The sequence below is a fragment of the Excalfactoria chinensis genome, chromosome 3 (assembly GCF_039878825.1).
Source record: "Excalfactoria chinensis isolate bCotChi1 chromosome 3, bCotChi1.hap2, whole genome shotgun sequence".
In the NCBI taxonomy this organism is placed as follows: domain Eukaryota; kingdom Metazoa; phylum Chordata; class Aves; order Galliformes; family Phasianidae; genus Excalfactoria; species Excalfactoria chinensis.
This window is the reverse complement of record NC_092827.1, coordinates 21,506,202-21,526,787: the sequence shown is the minus strand read 5'-3', so window position 1 is coordinate 21,526,787 and position 20,586 is coordinate 21,506,202. Positions and strand designations below refer to the sequence as shown.

The following is a 20,586-nucleotide window of genomic DNA, read 5'->3' as shown; positions in this document are numbered from 1 at the left end:
AGTGTCCTTTGGCATGAGTTGTTGTTAAACTAAAGTAAATCAGGTGAAGGCAAACAGCTATAGGAAAGAAAATTATCCAGGGCTTTCAAAGCTCGGCAACATGGATTTCTAACAGGATTGTTTGATTTGATTCACTGGTTCTGAATTTCCTGTTGCTAATGTGTTTCTGCACTGAACTAGCCAGTGCAATTTCTGCTGATGGAAAAGTAGTTTTCAGGAGAAAAACCTTTGGAGAGTGAACCTTTTTTAACAAGTTAAACACGTGCTTTGAATATTTCAGTAAGCTCTACAAGGACGTAGTGAATCAATAAGCATTCAGTGATGTATTTATTAATACGTTCAAGTTATGGGCCTCTAAAAATGTGTAGAACTACAGATCTGTCTGCCAAAATAATACATTGCCTTCCAGCAATAAATTTGTGGCTATTAATATGTCCAGAGATACCCAATAGTTCTGTTTCGCTTCTATTCTATGTCAACAATTATACACTGCAGGGCAGACAGCAAAGTTTTATTGCAAAAAGTCGCATTCGACAACCAAGTAGACTAAAGCACCAGATGCACCTCTGATTGAACCTGTCTTAAAATGGCAAGCTGCTGGGAGCTTGCTATTCTTGGAGGTGACTCTGATAGCTCTCAACAGATGCAGCTCCTGGAATGCAGCCGGAGGGGGGGGAGGCGGGGAGCAGCTGACCCCTGTGCTGGCACCCAGACATTTGGGGACTGCAGCTTACGTCAGCATGCGCTGACACTGACACTTCCAGCACACATGGCCTTCTCCCTCTCCTGCTCTGCATGCAGTCATCACCCAGCAGAAGAAGAAAAAAATTCCTGGTACTCACAGGCAGCAACCATTCCTTTCTATAATTAAAGTACCATTTTATTATGTGCTGCGCACTTAAGGGAAAATCGGTGTGCTGAGACTTCAGATTGAAATGTGATCAAACTGCTTTTAAGTTGATCTGAATGTTTTATCTTGAGTTAGCGTTTCTTTGTGTTCTGTCTGCTGTGAGCACAAAGGTCACAAAGAAAATCAGCTTAAGAGAGTTGTTTTCAAATCAATGGCCGTATCAAAGATAAATGTTATACCTGCATATACTGGAATGCCAATCTCAGCAATTCTGGTTTAACTCTGTTATTGAAGATCAGTACTTTCTTTTAATGTGTATTTGCATACGTGGATACCTATTTAGATTGCTCCTTTGAGAACTGCTTAAGAGCCACGTCACTTCATGTTTGACAAAAACCAGGCCCTTCACTGGGAAGAGAAGAGCTGGGACTTGTCCAGAGTTGATAAGTGCGATTCAAATTCAAAAGATGCATAACTTTCTTCAGATCAAACTTAGACAGCTTCTCTTCTCCCTCAATCTCTGGAAATCCTAAAAGTAACATCAGAACCGTTACACTCTGAATTCACTTGTAAATCTGAATTAGTCCTGGAGTGAGGATGAACAGAAGTAGGGGCCCATATTTTTCTTATACTTTGGATCTAGAACCTAGCTCATTTCAGAACTGTACACTCTGGCTTACTCAGTTAATGCTTCTTAGGAAGAGAATTTAACTCTTTGAATGTGTTGACAGTAATTACTATTTTCATCTCACTATTAAAAGACAAGGAACAGCGGAATTGCTTGTAGATGTATTCTTCATAATCTGAGCATCTGTTGTTACAAATAAGCAGCTACACTGTCATCCAGGAGAGTACAGCAGACGATAGAGAGGTAGGCTATCCTGTGTATTTTGGTTTTGTGGCCTTTATATGTACTGACAAAGCATAGATTTGTTGCATAATCACTCAGGTGTTAAATTTCACAACTGCAGTGTGGCCTCTAAACATTTTCAATTTATTTTTAGCGAGCTCTTGGCTGTAATATTTCATTGCAGTCATGGCACCTAAGAAGAAGAATGTGAAGAAGAACAAAGCAGCAGATATCAATGAAATGACTATCATTGTGGAAGATGGCCCTCTCAGTAAACTAAATGGCTTGAATGGACTCTTAGATGGAGGGAATGGCTTCACCTGCGTCTCATCTGAAGTTTCTGACTCGTCATATAGCCCAAATCTCTTGGAAGGCCTAAGCAGAATGAGACTAGAAAATTTTCTTTGTGACTTGACCATCAGTACCAAAACCAAATCTTTCAGTGTTCATAAGGTGGTGATGGCTTCAATCAGTGACTACTTTCATAACATCTTAAAGAAAGATCCATCCACTCAAAGAGTAGACCTCAATGATGTATCCCCATTGGGTCTAGCTACTGTTATCACCTATGCTTACACTGGAAAGCTCACTCTCTCTCTTTATACCATAGGTAGTATTATTTCCACAGCAATTTATCTTCAGATTCACACCCTCGTAAAGATGTGCTGTGATTTTCTAACCCGAGAAATCAGTGTTGAGAATTGTATGTACATTGCTAATATTGCAGAAACGTACGGACTAAAAACAACCAAGGAAGCTGCACACAAGTTTATTAGAGACAACTTCATTGAATTTTCAGAAACAGATCAGTTCTTAAAACTCACTTTTGATCAGATTAATGAACTTCTTGCAGATGATGACTTGCAGTTGCCTTCTGAAATTGTTGCATTCCAGATTGCAATAAAATGGCTGGAATTTGACCAAAAAAGAGTAAAGTTTGCTGCTGATCTCTTAGGTAACATTCGTTTTGGTACTATCTCAGCTCAAGACCTCGTCAGTTATGTCCAGACTGTCCCGAGAATGATGCAAGATGCAGATTGCCATAAACTGCTGGTAGATGCCATGAACTATCATTTGCTTCCCTATCATCAGAATACACTTCAGTCTAGAAGAACAAGGATTCGTGGAGGTTTCAGAGTGCTAGTTACCGTTGGGGGACGCCCTGCTCTAACAGAAAAGTCTCTTAGCAGAGACATCTTATACAGAGATCCTGACAATGGATGGAAGAAGCTTAGTGAAATGCCCGCTAAAAGTTTTAACCAGTGCGTGACGGTGATGGATGGATTTCTCTACGTGGCCGGTGGGGAAGATCAGAATGATGCCAGGAACCAAGCCAAGCATGCAGTTAGCAATTTCTGCAGGTAACTCGTTGTTTGTTGGTTTGTTTTTCATAATACTTATTTACTCCACTCAGTGCAGGGAGATAGGCCAAGCTGAATTGTGACATGCAATGTGATCAGATCAGACACAAAGAAGGACAGGTTGGAGGAGATATAAATGCTGTTCTTTACTGAATTTTGAATGAACAGAAAAGTGCGACTGAAATATGCAATAACTTCACCATGATGCACAATGAGAAGAGAGGAAGTGAAGGAAATTAATAAGGGAGGTTCTAAAGTAGCACTAAAATGCATTAAATCAGATAAGACTTTAAATTTCAAGAGGTGATGACGCCTCACAGAAAACTCTGAAAAATAATCCGATATATCATGATTCTGACTTTTTATGCACCACACATCATATTTTTAATGTCTCTTATGCTGCATTTCATATCCTTTTGCTTTTGATTTATGAAGAGCTTAGAAACAATGAAGGCTGAATGTCTCTCGTACAAGACACTCCAAATAATACCCTGCTTACACTTCTTACCTGTAGTCATCCAAGAACTGCACAAGTGATAGCAAATACTGTCACTTGTGCATAACCTAACATGTAGTAGTCAAATGAATGGTGATGGTTTTTAAATAGCTCAGCCTAAAAGCTAGTGGCACATAGTAGCTTGAAGTAGGAGTTGGAAAAACTCAACTTCTATGTAGTAACAGACTATGGACGTGCAATACCAACATGCAGCCCAACAGTGCTTCCTTTTCTACTCCCACAAAATAACGTTCAGATAACTTCTCCCAAAAAGGTCCACCAATATATAAAATTAATGAAAAAGGGAAGTTATCTGGATCATTTCTATTGTGTAACAGATGTCCAAGCTTCTGCCTCTGAGCTACGTATCAAATTCTACCAAGTCGTGTGCTTGGTGCATACCTGGGTTGTGTGGAGGATGTGGCGGAATCCTTGTGTTCTGCTCAGTGTTCCAATCCCTCTTCTGAAATTAACCTTGGCAGTGCTAATTAACATGAAGATGTCCATGGACTTGCTTTCAGAGCTACCAATAATGGTATATAACAACTAACAATTACTGTTTGCTCTCCCATAGTCTTTTTGTCATTCACTGGTCTGCTCAGCATGCAGCAGGAAAAACGTATGGGTCTACTAATGTACCTTACAAAATTCCTTACCCAAAGGAACTGTAATTTCCTGTTTGCTACTTCAAAACGGCTTACCGAATAGTGAAGGACAGAGGATGTTATTTAAGATAGGTACAGTATTCAGAAACAAAGATGTTCTCTCCACATAAATCTTAATTGATAGAAGTGGCCGGAGGAAACACCATTTAGAAGGTACTAAAACAGTGTCAATACAAATCACCACTTATTGCTTTTTAAAACTTCAGGTCCATTTTGACAGCCTTCCAATAGGCTTAAATTGCAAAATTTTAGAATTCCTACTGTATTTGAAAAGAATCACTTTCTGATATTACGAAGAGGTCATTACACAAACTCAGTTTTCAGAAGAGTCAAATTTATTCAAATAATACTGATTGTGAATGGCATAAACACATTTTCCTCCAATAAAGAACTAAATTTATTTGGAAATTTAAGTATGGATGGCAGTTTCATTCCATTGACTTCTACTGGGCTAAATAAGTAGCTAATTTGATTTAGCATTCCTCAACCCCAGCAGTAGTGGGACAGATATAGGACTGTGGAATTTACCAGAGCTGCATGTGAGATGGTCACCCTCTGTTTTTAACGCTTGTAGATATGATCCTCGTTTCAACACCTGGATTCACCTGGCAAATATGAATCAGAAGCGTACCCACTTCAGCCTGAATGTATTCAATGGCCTCCTTTTTGCAGTGGGTGGTCGCAACTTGGAGGGTTGTCTCTCCTCGATGGAGTGCTACGTGCCTGCAACTAATCAGTGGCAGATGAAGGCACCCCTGGAGGTGCCCAGGTGCTGCCATGCCAGTGCTGTGGTGGATGGTAGGATCCTGGTCACGGGAGGTTACATTAATAATGCTTACTCTCGTTCGGTGTGCACGTATGACCCCAGCAATGATAGCTGGCAAGATAAGGCCAGTCTTAGCACCCCACGAGGGTGGCACTGTGCCGTGTCCCTGCTGGAGAGAGTCTATGTCATGGGTGGGTCTCAGCTGGGGGGGAGAGGGGAAAGGGTCGACGTTCTCCCTGTGGAGTGTTACAGCCCTTACACAGGGCAGTGGAGTTATGTGGCACCCCTTCAAACTGGAGTTAGCACAGCTGGTGCTTCAATGCTGGATGGGAAAATTTACTTAGTGGGGGGCTGGAATGAGATAGAGAAAAAATATAAGAAGTGCATTCAGTGCTATAACCCAGATCTCAATGAGTGGACGGAGGAAGACGAGCTGCCTGAAGCCACCGTGGGAGTATCCTGTTGCACTATATCCATGCCCAACACCAAGACAAGGGAGTCTAGAGCAAGCTCAGTCTCTTCTGTACCAGTCAGTATTTAAACATTGGTCAAACCAGCAACCGGTACAAATGTTTACCAGCATAGCAGTATAATTAACCCTTTAAGTAGCATTTATGAGCTTATATGGAAAAAAAAAAACCAAACCAATTGGATTTGCAACAGTTTTAACACCGCAAATTTGCCAGTTTTCATGACCTCTAAGATGTGCGGTGTGAAACAACCTATTAGGGAAAAGACGGATTTTCTTAGCAGGAAGAGAGTTTAGCCATAACTGCAGAGGGAATTTCATTCTGTTCCTGATTTTGCCACTGACTCACTGTGTTATCTGTGGCAAATCATTTACTTTCTTTGTGCCTTGGTTTCCTTATCTGTAAAATAGAGACAAATTTGCTTCTGAAGATTGTTGTGAGGTTTTTTTTAATACTGAATTTATAATGCTTTCTGAACTCAAAATGGAAGTTAAATATTGGTAGGAATAAATCTCAGCAGAAATTAGAAGTGTGCCATGCCAACATAAAATCGGTCAGTTTTGTTATTTTTTACGCGTTCTATATTTTGAGAAACAAAAAAAAAAAAAAAAGAAAAAGAAAGAAATGAAAAAGAAAAAGAAGAAAAAGAAAAAGAAAAAGAAAAAGAAAAAGAAAAAGAAAAAGAAAAAGAAAAAGAAAAAGAAAAAGAAAAAGAAAAAGAGAAAAAAAAAACAAAGAAAGGAAAAAAAAAACAACTCTGCATATATAGCATGTGCATACTTTACTTTTTGGAGCAGTGATATTCACAGAACATTTTTCAAACCTTTTTCTCCTTCAAAAGCTAGTAAGCGATCCCTATCTTCTGCAAGAGGGCCTTTAATTCTCTTATCTGATGCTGTGACATGGCTTTCAAGACCAGAACCCAGAAAATAGATTAGTTTCTGCAAGCATTATGTCCAGCCCCGAGGTCTTCCTTGGGTGCTGTGTTGCTCTCCTGGCCTCCATGTGGACTACACCTTGGAGTAGACAACCACTTCCTCCTCACCTCATGCCAGGCAGACTCTCCTGTTGCTCCAGATGGAAGACATGAAGGCCATCCAGTGTGTCTCCTCCTGCCCCTACTCTACCCTACCTTTGTAGAAATGTACCTCTGGATTGTCTTCTCTTCTGAGCAGGCCCATGTCCATGCTTGAAGCCCAGAGGCGCCACAACAGGAGGCTCCGAGGGCTGAATGGTATCTCAGAGTGAAGAAAGAGCACGGAGCATCTCTCCTACTCTGTATTGGTCTGAAAAAGAAAAATTCCCTGTGAGGTGATGAACAAAGATTAAACGAACACTGCAGGATCTGCTTTTAAGCATAGGTTATGTGTGTGGAAAGCCATGAATCATGGGAAACTGGATGAAATCAAAGAGACTTTCCTGAACAGTAACAAAGAGAGATCTTAACACTTCTCTTGCCAGGTATAGGCACAACATCACACAAGTTAATGTTTTTTTGACATAGTATTAAGTATCTCCTTTTGAGTTCTTTACTAGAGCCCTATTTATGTTTTGAGGAGCTCTTAGTCACATTTTCCAAAGGCTAGACTAGTGCTGTGCTTGTTGAAGCCTGTGGAGTTTCACCAGTGAGTGAAAGTCTCTGCTTAACTCAGATTAACTTCTAAGAACTCTTTTGTCCTAATCTCAGCAGACAGTGGAGGAATTAAGTGTGATACCTAATCCTATTCATGTATGAAAGGATATGCAGCCCACAAAACCCCCAGAGGATTTGATTCTGAAGGACTGCTGTCAGTATAATATGTCTACATCCTTTTGTTTGAGGAGGAAAGAAGCAAAACTAGAGAGCAAAATGATTTAGTATAACTAAAAGGGCAACAATTCACTTAACAGATACAATAGTTTATCTCATTTGCAAAAGGAAAATGCTGTAAAATTGCCTGTATGTACAGACTTTGCTGAGACAAGCATTTAAAGGACTCTCCTACTCAGTACTTTGTCGCTCTGTTACAACTCCATCCTGAGCATGACACAGCTCATGTACTTTCTGAGTACTGCATGCTATTAGAATACACTGAATTACAGTGACCTCTAATCAGAGTACCACTCAGTTTGTTTGGGTTAATTTGATTTGCATATGGTTATCCTTTACCTTGTCTAATCCAAATGAGCAATAATTCAAGCCCAGGCACAGAACAAAACATGGAATTGTGTAACAGAGTAGGATTACTGTGTTTTAAATACAAAAACACTGTTCCTGCCTATTCCAGACAAAAACATTCTCATGGGTGAGAGCAACATTTCTCCTTTCATGTGTTCCATATGAAAATATTTAAGATGCTCTTAGAAAAATCCTTCTGCTCCAATAATTTTTGCCAAATTATACTACAACTGTAGTTGCTTATCTACCCAGGTCAATGAAGAAGCACATTCAGTTAGATCTGTATATATATGCTAGTTATTTAGTGCTTCTAGGGTACCCATTAAGAAGCTGTTTAAGATTTGAATAAATAATCACTTAGCCTCAGATAAGCACAGGGTAAAATTCTGTCGTGCAAGCATCTCTTTTTTCCCTTTAGGAATTCAGGTCCCAGATGAATTAGTAGTCCCAAATATTAGTAGTCAGATGCTGCTGCATGCTTTCCTCTTTCGTGAACCAACACTTTCTGTACTTCAACACCAATCTTCTGCTTTTGGATATACATTTATTTGTGAATGATGGGCTAAGTGCAATGAAACTACTCTCGTACTACTTAAAGGGTTAAAAACACTGGGGGCCAAATCCTTTTCATCTTACTCACACACACACACACACACAAGTTCCATTGACTTCACTGGGACTATTGAATAAGATGTCTAGGATTTAAAACTCTTTGGCCAAATTCTGGCAGAACAATACATATAGATGCCTGCAAAGCTGTCATACCCAGAGGGAAGATTGACCTCTCAGCCCTCACCACCCTTGGCCACAGCAAGTCTATAAGGAAGTGTCCTAGGACATGAGTCAAGCACCGCCGGCCATGTGTTTCTTCCATTGCACAAACTAGGTACATACTGTAGGCAAAAAATCTTAGGTAGGTCAATAAAAGACATTGTTGTCGTTATGGCACTTCAGTGTGGCTTTGTATTTTCATTATTTTCTGTAGACATCTGTTTAGGCTTCAACTGCACATCGAGCCAGGATTTGGCCCTTAATATGTGACAATATCTGCTGAACTTAAGATTTTTCTGATCATACCAACGTACTGAGCTAATTGTGACATTTATATGTACGATCTCATTTTGTTAGAACTGTAAAAGGTGGTTTGTATGTTACGTGTTATGGGACGGTGTTCTTTCATTGTTCAGTACCATATTTTCAGTCTCCAAATACTGAATAAGAAAATCTCGGTTGAAAATGAAATATTGTTTATCCCAAAAAGAAAATTATAAATGCAGTTTAGTAAGTATCGTATACAGTGATATTAAGTACAGTGTAACTTCCAACTGTATGAGACACAGGTTGCTAAAACACTGCAAGGATCTTCTTTAATGCTATAGTAATATTTAAAGAAATAATGTTGTCTTCAAAATTCCTTATGCCCACATCATCTAAAACGTCCATGCTTCCAAGGAACTGAAATCTGAAAATGATCTCTCTTCAGTCTGTGAGTTAAACAATTTGATTACATTTAGTTTTCTTGTTTAATAATGCTTGTCTAGATGCATGGGAGTGTGTGTTGTAAGGTTGTGAGTGAGGAGCTTAATGTTGGAAAGTGATGCTGAAAGGGAGATTTTGTGAATAGTTCTTAACCATGATGAGACCATGACCATTCCTGAAGTTAACCTGTTAGATCATCTATGGATGAGTCAGGAGTCTGCTAAGATAAAGTGCCAACTTCTAGCTGATCAGAGAGGGGAGTAGTCAAAATGAGCATCAACCAAAACTACGAGGTGTTAAGAAGTGTTGTGTGTTGAGATTTTAAATGGCAGTTCTTGCAGGAAAAAGTATGTGATTAATTAAATGACTGATGACCATCCTTCATATTATCCTTGAGCCTGGATTCACTGGTTGTACAGCTTTAACTCTTTCAAAACCAATGATGGGTTTAGGGGGACTTTTTCCCGAGTAACAAAAATAAGTTTCTAGCTGCAAAAATGGCGGTCAAAAATATAGTTGTATGAGCATGTATCCCATTTAGAATACAGTGGGGCCTCTCTGATATACATATATACACACCATATGTGTTATATACAGTCTTACGCATTAATGTTTGGAAAAGGAAATCACAAGAACTAAATGCATGAGTACGTAAGAATTAATATATGATAAAGGCCAACATGGAGGTATCAGATCAATGTTCAGCATTACCATTCAAGTACCTACATTTACCATAGATACACATGAAATTTTTACAGACTAGATTTCCCCAGTGAAATCCTGTGTAGGTTTTGAGGTTTTCTGTGCAACACACAGGACTGGAGATGGAAGAAGATCCAGACAGTGGAAAGCAGAAGATGGAGCCCCTTAGCACAGTCAGGAGATTAAGATCTTGATGCCATTTCTCGAGGATGAAATTGGCCAACGCTTCTTATAAAAACCAAGTCCCAGTTTTCTATTGACTGTATTTTCCATAGAATTTTCAACTCACTGTAAGCTGGGTTTACCCAAGCCGGGAAATGTTTTTTTGAGCTCTGAATCTACCTGCTTAGAGAATGCAGCTGAAGCCAATAGCCCTTCAACAGCCTCCTGACATTTTTGTCATGAATCTTCTCATCCTTTTGTCAAAGATCTGATTTATGTAAGTAATCTAAAATATTTTCATGACCAGATTCGTACTCTGATTCCTCCATGCAGGAGGAGAATCTCATCCCTTTTTATTTTCTATTTTTTTTTTTGTCCTTTGTGATTCTCTCACAAGCAGCCAAAGCAGACGCTTATTGTGCAAAGATGCATACGGTTCGTAAAAGCTCATCTGGTAAACCCATAAAATCTCTTTGCTGGTGGCTGTAGTAAAGAAAAGGTCATATTCTGGAATGCCTGTTATAAATAGGGGTGAACAATGAGTCACAGGGGCTCATTTTTAAAACATAGCACTGCTATGAGCACTATTCCCAATAGAACCCTAAAAGACAAAGGAAAACACACGCAGTTCTCTATAACTTGAGTGAGAGATTCAGATAACATCAGATGAGTTTTGCCATGCAAAATACAACCGTGTTCATTGGTTTCTCAGTGGAAATTAAATTTTAGTAAAAATATGGACAGCAAACAAGGAATACATCATAGGTATCAGTTGGTAAGAATGGGAGCACATACATTTAGATACACTGGGTGTTACACTGGCTGCTGCCTTGGCAGTTTTGTTGTCAACAAGTTAAAGATAATTTATTTGTGTAAAGCATTTCCCTGGCTTATAAGTGTTAGACATACTGCTATACAAGTAGGTTTTCTAATTATACACTGTAAGGATGAACTGTGATAACACATGGGAACATATTTCAACAGAAAAATCTATACATGTAATGTGAGAATGTTACTACTTAAAAATCAGACTCTGTGGTGCAGCAGTTGTTAAGTGGAATAAAACAGCATGTCAGTATTTTTCATTGTATGCTTCAAATAAAACTGTTGACATATCATAGAACAAAGTATTTTTGCTGTCAAGTCCGTTTGTATCTTTGGGACTGGCTTTCTATCAGGTTAACCCTTGGCTGCTGTTTAGATGTCCTTTGTATTCCGAGCCCCATGCTGATCACTTCTCCCATACCAGCTAATTGGCATGTTTGTTGTACGCTGGCTGTCAAACAGCTGTCATGGTGAGCTACACAGGATGATGCCGGTATCCTATCTTTTTCATTTCTTTCACAAGGAAAAAACCTTCCTTTTTAACAAAGCATGTCACAGTCACTTTTCATCATCCAAATGCCTAACAAGATAACAGAGTAGATGTGCGATGAGCAATCTGACATATTTTCCTTTTCATTGTATGAGTAACATTGTAGGAAATAGAAGCATCTAAGTTTTGAGGGGAATAAAATTATTCAGAATTCTAAAAGGCAGTTAAGTTGTGCCTTCTGAGAGGTTTTGATGTATTAAAGAGTGTTCCCTGAGTTTTGACAGCAAGAGCTTTCTTCAAAGCATGATTTGCCACTCTGTGGATGTCCAAGACAGCTTGATGAGACTGCGGAACAGGAACGTGACCTGCATGCAATTTTGGGCATCACAATATAAAGAGAACATAATCTGTTAGAGAGTGTCCAAAGGAGGGCTACAAAGATGGTGGGTCCGGAGGGCAAGTTGTATGAGCAGCATCTGAGGTCCCTTGGAGCGCTCAGCCCAGAGCAGAGGAGATGAGAGGAGGCCTCTTGGCAGCTGCAGCTCCTCACAGGGAATGGAGGGGCAGCGCTGAGCTCTGCTCTGTGTGACAGCGACAGGGCCCGAGGGAACGGCATGGAGCTGTGCCAGGGGAGGGGCAGCTGGGGGTCAGGGACAGGGTCTGCACCAGGGGGTGGTGGGCATGGAACGGGCTGCACAGGGCAGTGGGCACAGCTCCAAGCTGACAGAGTTCAAGTTGTGTTTGGACAGTTCTCTCAGACATGGGGCTTGAATTTTCCCATATGGATCCAGGTGTTGGACTTGATGATCCTCAGGACATCCTATGATTCTGTGAATCATGCACTTCTGGAATATCTGTGAGGTTCCTGACATCTGACAAGATATCTGCCTGCGGTTATGCTCACCTGCACATCAAGTCTGAAAGTCTTTAAGTCAGGACTCGAGTGTCCCAATGTAGCTCTCTAGTGTTATTTGACATGCTCTGAACCCCATCTGCTGTGGTTTTTCCACAAGTCCCACCTCCTGACTGCCAGCCTTAAGCAGTTGTCCCAGGTGGTATAGGGTGTATCAACTGACATGAGATGTTGATCCGTGAGTGACCTGTAAAAGGGGATTAATTTGCCTGCATATAGGCTTTCTTAGCTCAGATCTTCATAAGTACACTATTCAAATCTAAGTATGAGCATCATTTCCTTCAGGGAAGAGGTCTGTTCAACGTGGTGATGTGTATCTTTGGCCTGGTGTAGTAGGAGGTAATGTTGTTACCTCTCAATGACAACCTGGCTGGTAATTTGGCAGTATAAGTACAGCGGTGCAAAAGTTCTTAAGGAGAAAACAGATCCCTAGAGCATGCAACTTGTATTTCATCTGGTTAATGGTGTGAAGCAGAAAGCAAAAGATTCCAGGATCATAGATGCAGAACGTCTGTCTAGCAAGCATGAAATTTTGATGTTTATCTGTGAAGCATTTCCAGTGATTCTCAGGTATTTAAAATCTTTGAAGACTTAAAGCTTTAATGGTGTCATATTTCTTTTTTACATGTGAATAATGCTGTTGCTGGAGAAAAAGATGGTGTTGCTTTGCCTGGCATAAGGAAATCGCATTTTCATAAGCTATAGAAAGAGATTTAATATAGGATATGTTATTCACCTACTAAAAGCAGAGCTTCACCATTTGTTCTTAATGAAACATAACCGAGAACACAGTGGCCTGAGAGGGATCATGACCTGCTCCTGATGTGCAGAATGGGAAGAGCAAGTCTCTCCTATGCCTGCTTGTCAAAGCTCATAACACATCCCACCTCTCAGTGGGAACAAGGCTGGTGTGGAACTGTTGTGCCCAAGCCCTAAAATGTGCTGCTGCCATGTCTCACCTCTAGACGAGTTCTTCCTGAAGCCAAACGGGGGATCAAGGAAGAAATGTTAAATTTCCAACTCGACAGCAACACACAATCTTTGATCTGCTGAGAGCAGACAGTGAAATGATCATCTGCGGATTGCCTGTAAAAAAAACCCACACCATATAGAATTATGTAATAGATTGCTGGGAGCTGAAGTAGAGCAGATTAAAAGGGGTGTTTTCACATTTCAGAGATGATTATGCCATCATTCTCCTTCATACTATGAATGAAATATTCACATAGGAAAAGCTGTTTTTCCCTAGATTATCCAAAACGTACCTGTAGGACTTGCACAGATTTATGGTGTCCATTATGCCAATGTGTAAAGGTCTATAAATCAATATATTTCTCCTTTCTACAAAATGCTCACAAGATAAATACAACCCAAGCCTATGGCATTGCATTGTGTCTCACCTGAAGGACACTGTATACCCTTAAGCAGAATCCCTGCGTAGCAACATGAACTCCGCCATCAAGACCCATAGGAAATGAAAACGACTGCTTTTATCTTCTGCCATTTATGTACAGGATTATTTTGAGGCAAATAGTGAATTTGTTGAAGGTACTTATCAAGGAATCACAGAATTACAGGGGCTAGGAAAGACCTCAAGAAATAATCAAGTCCAAATTCCCTGCCAAAGCAGGTTCCCTACAATAGGTCAGACAGGTAGGCATCCAGATGGGTTTTGATTATCTCCATAGAAGGTGACTCCACAGCCTTTCTGGGCAACCTGCTCCAGTGCTCTGGCACCCTTACTATAAAGAAGTTCTTCTGCATGTCAGTGTGGAACCTCTTACTTTCAAGTTTTAGGCCATTGCTCCTTATCCTACTGCTACTGCTATCTTTTAAATGAAGTGAAGGTGATTGTACGCGGACATCTTTGATAAGGCAGCGCTCCAGAATAACATCGACCCCTTCGGCTTCTCATAGCCGATGCTGACGTCAGTTTGATACCAGGAGAACTGATATTAAACTTGAGGAAGCCGGACCGCCGCTCCCGCCGCGCCATGGCGGCTCCAGGACGCAGGAGGGCAGCAGCGGGAAGGATACGAGCCGGCGTGCTGAGGAAGAGCGGGGCACGGCGTGTCCTAGCAGAAACACGGGGACAGTAAAAGGGGGAATGCAGGAGAAAAGCTGGAATCCTGGCATCCTGGCTTGCATCAGGAATGGTATGGTGAGCAGGACTAGGGAAGTCATCCTGCCCCTGTACTCGGCATTGGTGAGGCCTCACCTCGAGTACTGTGTTCAGTTTTGGGCACCTCGGTACAAAAAGGACATGGAGGTGCTGGAGCAGATCCAAAGAAGGGCAACAAGGCTTGTGAAGGGCCTGGAAAATCAGCCCTATGAGGAGAGACTGAAGGAACTGGAGATGCTTAGTCTGGGGAAGAGGAGGCTGAGGGGAGACCTCACTGCTCTCTTCCAACATCTGAAAGGTGCATACAGTGAGAGTGGAGCTGGTCTCACCAGTGACAGGTGACAGGACGAGGGGAAATGGCCTCAAGTTGTGCCAGGATAAGTTTAGGTTGGATATCAGGAAAAAACTTCTTTACAGAAAGGGTTGTCAAGCACTGCAATAGGCTCCCCAGGGAGGTGGTTGAGTCACTGTCCCTGGATGTGTTTAAAATCCATTTGGATGTGGTGCTCAGGGACATGATTTAGCAGAGGGTTGTTAGGGTATTATGGTTAGGTTGTGGTTGGACTCGATGATCTTTAAGGTCTTTTCCAACCTGAGTGATTTATGATTCTATGATTAAAACTCTTATTTCGGACAGGAACACTGGGGTTGGAAAAAGAGGAGGAAAAGCAAAGATGACATTTATATTGTGTAAAAAAATGTCAGTGGCAGCCAGCCCTCTTTGCTTCAGCTCCTGTCCATCTCTGCACAAACACTTTGGGAGTTGACTGCGACTCAGGAGGAGCCCAACAGGGTGGTAAAGTGAGCTGAGAAACATGCAGGCGTTCAGTGATGGGGAGCCGAACAACTCCGGGTCAGTAACATTGCAGTACACAGTGACACAAGAAGGCAGACAATGTTTTCCTCATTTAAAGTTTTCTTAGCTCTGGGATGCAATTCTGGCAGCCACAAGAGAGCATCATTCCCACAGCAAAAGGACACAACTCTGGCTAGGGAGTGCACATGGCTTAACTCCTTTGGGCTCACAGTGGGAACTTCGTTGGCATGTTCCAGATCTGTAGTCCCTACCTCCAGTCTATGTGAAGGTTCCTCTGTCTGCCCTGACAGAGCTGGTTCCAGAGAGACCACACAATATTTATCCCCACCAGAGAGGGAGAGTGCACAGATGTATTTTCTGCCTCCCAACCCAGTACCCTAAATGCTGATCTCTTGGCTGCTCCAGGACAGTGTTTACAAGAGCATTTTTCTGCTTCCATCTCAACACAACATGGAAATTACTGAAGTTTAGGAGCTGGGGAAAACAGTTCTTTCCCATGTTACTGGGAGGACAGTGGAGCTAACAGATTTACAGTCCAGCTGTTTCTCTGAAGCTTGTGTTCTGCTCATTGCATACACTCGAGTGTTCAGCCAGTGAATTATAGCTTGCCATAATAAGAATGTTCTGCTTTCCATTAGATCACACTCACTGAAACAACAGCAAATGAACTGAAGTAGCCAGCAGGGCCATCACTGACATCTCAGGGTCTCTTTTCTTCATTGATGGCTTCAAAGAAGTCCTGGCAAAAGGATACCTTGGTGCATTGTCAGAAGGAACAGATCAGCTCTTCTGAAGGAAGAAGAGAGATCCCAGGCCAGGTGAACAGCAAAAACTGAGAATCCTAGAAAAACTAGAAAAAAGTGATAGCAGATATCGTATTTCTTGTACTAAAATTCAAGGCAAACATTCTCATGGTGTTATGTGAGCAATAAATAGCACTCTCAGCTCTTGGCAGCAGTTTGAATACTTCTTTATCAAAAAACCTTTTGAAACAAGAGATAGGTGCATTTCTTGGACTGATGTTGTTGAAAGGAGTGACGAAAAAGAGAATGGTTCACCCCACAGAAGCAGAGCAAGTTTGGGTCATGCTGCCAGAAGTTGGAGCAGTCTGTGTGAGAAACAAGTGTTTGGAGAATTTCTATCTGACCTTATCTCCTTGGAGGGACAGACCACTAAAAAGAGCCCAGGTAAGTCGTGCAAGTTATGAAACCGAGTAATTGCAGGCATTATCTGTTGGGAAACCTGAATGTTTTTTTATATACCATTGCCCCTTTGAAGCGGCCAATGCAGCCATATCAAGTCACTCATCAGCCATTATTCAGTCACTCACAAGGTCCTACTTTAGGAATAGCTGAACTGCTCTTCAGGCTTTACTGACTGTATTGGCCAGAGTAAAGATTCTCCCCTATATGTCCAGCACTGGGAGGATGTTCCAAAAGGGCATGGGTTTCCCCTGTAACTTCCCCTGTCAGTGACAGCCACTTGTCACAGGCTTCTGACACAGCTCCAGCATTGAATTGAGCTGCTCGTCTCCACTGACTGAGCCACTGATCCCATAGGCAAAACGTAGCAAAGCATATTTATAGTAGACACGTTAAAGTAAGGGCATTCTCATGGAACTGGATTCTGCTCTAGGTACTGCATATCTGTTTCTGCACTTGAAGATTTCTTTGGCTTGTAATTTTGTTTGGGGGCCTTTGTGTCTTTTAATTGCAGAATCCCATGCACCTTTGTTGGATAGCCTTAGTTGAATAGCCATGGGTGAAGCAGGAATGAAAGTATGCAAGAGCACCAGACAGAGCGGTAGAGTGAGGACAAGGGAATGGTCAATATTGGTACCCAGAGACATGACTGGGAGCAAACTGGAAAGAACTGATAAATGAGTCATTTACACAGTGATCAGAAAACCTATGCTTTGTCAGCAAAAGGATGGCAACAAGTTCACTGCATGTCACTGCCATGCTTCCTGTTGCTGTCCCACATGGAGGACAAAGATACCCAAAAAAAGGAATCTTGGGCAGTGGCCTTGCTGGAGATGTATAGAGACTGAAGCTTTTGAAGATGGAAAGAGGATCCAGCATCCACTGTCTGCCATCCACAAATCCAAACAAAATTCTGGGCAGCATCAGCTTGGGGGTGATTGTTCCAGTTCATTTGTTCTGAAGACCGAATCCATATTACTTATATTGGCTTTCCTATAATGAAACATAAACAAGAAACACCTGCCTTTCGCGCTGCTCTTTGAGCGAGTCACCGAATCGCTCTGTGGCTATGAGCAAACACTGAGCTATCTCTGTTACGCCTTTTGAAAAACAGGGCAGTGAGCTGTGCTTTGCTGATAATGAAAATGTGAACATGAATAGAATTGTGCCCATAAAGTAAATTACTAACTAAATATGCATTAGCAAGTGATCCTGAGATGAGAACAATCTTGTAGAGGCAACCAAATATTCACTAAGGCCAGCCCTGAGCAATGACCTGCCTTATTACTTACTCAAAGTCACCATGACAAAGCACAACTTGTTATGGAGGTTACTGAGGTGGTAATGACTCTTTTCATTCAGTGACATTGCAGGGATTAACAGGCTCCTGAGAAATGTCTCCTTCTGGGTGCATTTCCTCCTGTGAGATGCTGTTGCTGCCTTTGTGTCCACCTCTCCTGCAGAGACGCTGCTTCTCAGTCATCTGCAAACAGCCAAGGGACTGAGGTTGATCAGGAAATGTTGCACTAGGTACGCTGTCACCACACATCCCAGGCCCAGCATTTTAGAATGAGTACCACCAGCACTTAAGGTCAGAATCAGAACAGTAATGCATTCCTGTTTATTTATTTGCATTACCATGCATTTTACAGAGTTAGGCTTGTTGAGTAAGAAAAGAGATGCTCTGACCCAGAGAACTTGGAGCAGGGACCATCAGATGGACAGCCATAGGAAATGGAGACAGTGAATCTGGGCAGCAGCCTCAGCAGAGCAGTCAGTCAATCATAATCAGAACTTTAGCAGGCCTGGGGAAATTCAGAGAAAATAATGAGTTTTGCAGGTATTTGTGGTGACTTTTTCTGAGAAGGGAGAGTAACAGTGAGGAAAAACATAGAAGTCTGACAATTGTCAAGCAGAAAATGGAAATTGGCACCCTACGTTGATCAGAGGTAGGACTTGGCCTCTGCATGATGAAAGGGTTATTGTAGAAGTGGTTTTATCTGAGCAGTCACAGCATGCAGAATTGAGATGAGTTCATGGGAACAAGCAATTAATTCTGTGAGCAGGAAATCCAGTGAAAACTTGCTTCTTACCAACTAGTGTTTTGTTTCTTACCCACCCATCACAAGAACCCAAAGCTCTGTACCACTGTCTCCTCACCTCGGCAGCACACTCATCTCCTTGGCACATCTCCCAGACACCAGCAGGGTGAAGGGCATCATCAGCTCCCCTAGCTCCCAACAAAGGGTCAGTGCCTGCTACCAGTCTGACACCCACAGCATCTGACCATCAGCTAGCCACTGTTGGAGAGCACACACCACAGCTTTGGCTTCCATGGATATATAAATTTCATTTCTTATATAAAGCCAGTTTTCAGAAGTCTGATAGAATACTCCACTATTAGTCCATTCTTCATCTCAGCTGATGATCCCAACTAAGTGGTACAGAAAGGCTCTCTTGGCTTGTGATTCACCCTATCCCAAAATAGATGCCTGAATCAGGTCAGTTGAATCCTGTTGAGAAGTGCCAACTGGTCTCCACTAACTGTAAGGACAACCTAAGGTGACGATTCAGATGATACTACATACTGATACGATGTCTAAAGTCTAAACTTAGGTGAAATTAATCCTAAAGCCTTTGAGCTGCGTGCTCACACTACTGCAGTGTTAAAATTTGGCAGACAGCTTAAAAGTTATTAGAAGGGGACAGATGGACAGACGTGATCACCAAAGTGTTCCTTCCTTGGGATGCTAGGCTGAAAAATCAAAAAGTACAGAGTAAAGGCTAGAAAATAAAACAGTGTTTGTGCATATTTCTACAGAAGAAGATGCTGCATTCAATAAATTATTTGTTGTGTCAATTGGTCTGTTCTAGATTTAATGCCCATACATTAGATTTAAATATTTAAGGTCCCAGATAATAAACTGCGTAAAGTTAAACACAATAACTTCTGCGTAAAATTCACAACTGTTCTTTCAGTTAGGTAATGGACTGAAAAAGGCGGCAAGCGTCAAGTTGACTTATCTTCTGACACTGTAAAAGTCAATTCAGAAAATTACATTTATTTTGGGAGGCCCTTTGTGGAGTCAGGAATTGGACTCTGTGATCCCTATGGGTCCCTTCCGACTCAGGATATTCCATGAATCTATGATTCTATTTATCCCTTTAATAGCCTAAAATGAATCTGTATAACAGCTTTTACAGACCTCAGGCCATTTTCTGCCTCTTTCTGAGCCTACTCCATCTGCTCAGCAGCCTTGTGTGTGTATGCGTGCATCCTGAACAAGGCACCTTAGTGCTGGTGTCACCACAGCAGCTAGAACCACCACTTGTTGCTTGACAGCAAGTACCAACAAGCTGCCTTTTTCTACAGCGGTGAATGTAGTTCATTTACCTTTCTGTCTTTCACAAGTTTTTGCAGGACTTAATGTATGTTTTTCTAGTAAAGTTAAAGAAACAAAGCGATGAAAGCCAGAAGATCAAAGAGAAGTCATGCAAGATACAGGTTTCAACAAGATGAGAATGTTAAGTTGCTCTGTGATGGAAAACAGAAAAGGAAAAAAATACAAGCAAACATCTATTAACTTGTAAAGGATGTTGAAGCTTTATCCCACATGTTTCTCTCAGAGTTCAGCTTGGGTTCCCACACACCTCTGTTCCTTCAAGCCTGGAGTTTGCCCACAAAATCCCTACTAAGGTAGGGATTCAAATTCACAAGAGCTACAGAATTTTGTGGAACAACCATTGCGTTTCTTTCTCGACACACAAAAAAGAATCCAGTCCAAGTTGTTAGGCACTCTGAAAGTTGCAGAAAGCTGAGACAGCATTAGGGAATCTTGATTGGGGGAAAAAAAATAGAAAAATGAATGCATTCCATACATTGTATTAGAAAGACATATAATACTGATAAAATGAAGCCTTTCTCTAATGACTTCAGCACTGTTTCTTATTAGTCTGGTGAAGGAGAGCTAGCTTTCTCATGCTGATAGCACAACTGAGTTGTGCAACGGCAACCTGTCCCAGCACCACGTGGCTCTGGGCATTTTATGCCCAGCATAAAGTGCAAATATGAAGTTATTGGTTTGCTAGCAAGTTTGCTCATGTGAAACAGGGCCAAGTGAGGATGACTGGACAGAAATGAGAGAGACCTTTCACATTATGGAAGGGCACATGGTACATGAGCCTCATCACAGCCTGACAGCAAGGCTTTGTGTTTTTGCAGAGAAGTAGAAACTAACACAAAAGTTATCCAAGGACT

At 41.5% G+C, this 20,586-nt stretch overlaps 1 protein-coding gene across 1 annotated transcript; it reads left to right on the top strand.

Annotated features, from left to right (window-relative positions):
- The first annotated feature begins 1,886 nt into the window (after positions 1 to 1,886).
- KLHL31 (kelch like family member 31) lies at positions 1,887 to 5,529 on the top strand. Its single transcript, XM_072333530.1, has 2 exons — positions 1,887 to 3,061; positions 4,797 to 5,529. The coding sequence occupies exons 1-2, from the start codon at positions 1,887 to 1,889 to the stop codon at positions 5,527 to 5,529; spliced, it is 1,908 nt and encodes a 635-aa protein (XP_072189631.1).
- The last annotated feature ends 15,057 nt before the right edge of the window (positions 5,530 to 20,586 follow it).

Bases quoted from the DNA above. Each gene is read 5' to 3' on its own strand.
- KLHL31 (XM_072333530.1), top strand. From the start codon at position 1,887: ATGGCACCTAAGAAGAAGAATGTGAAGAAGAACAAAGCAGCAGATATC. The intron at 3,062-4,796 runs GTAACTCGTTGT...TAACGCTTGTAG, and splicing joins GCAGTTAGCAATTTCTGCAG to ATATGATCCTCGTTTCAACA.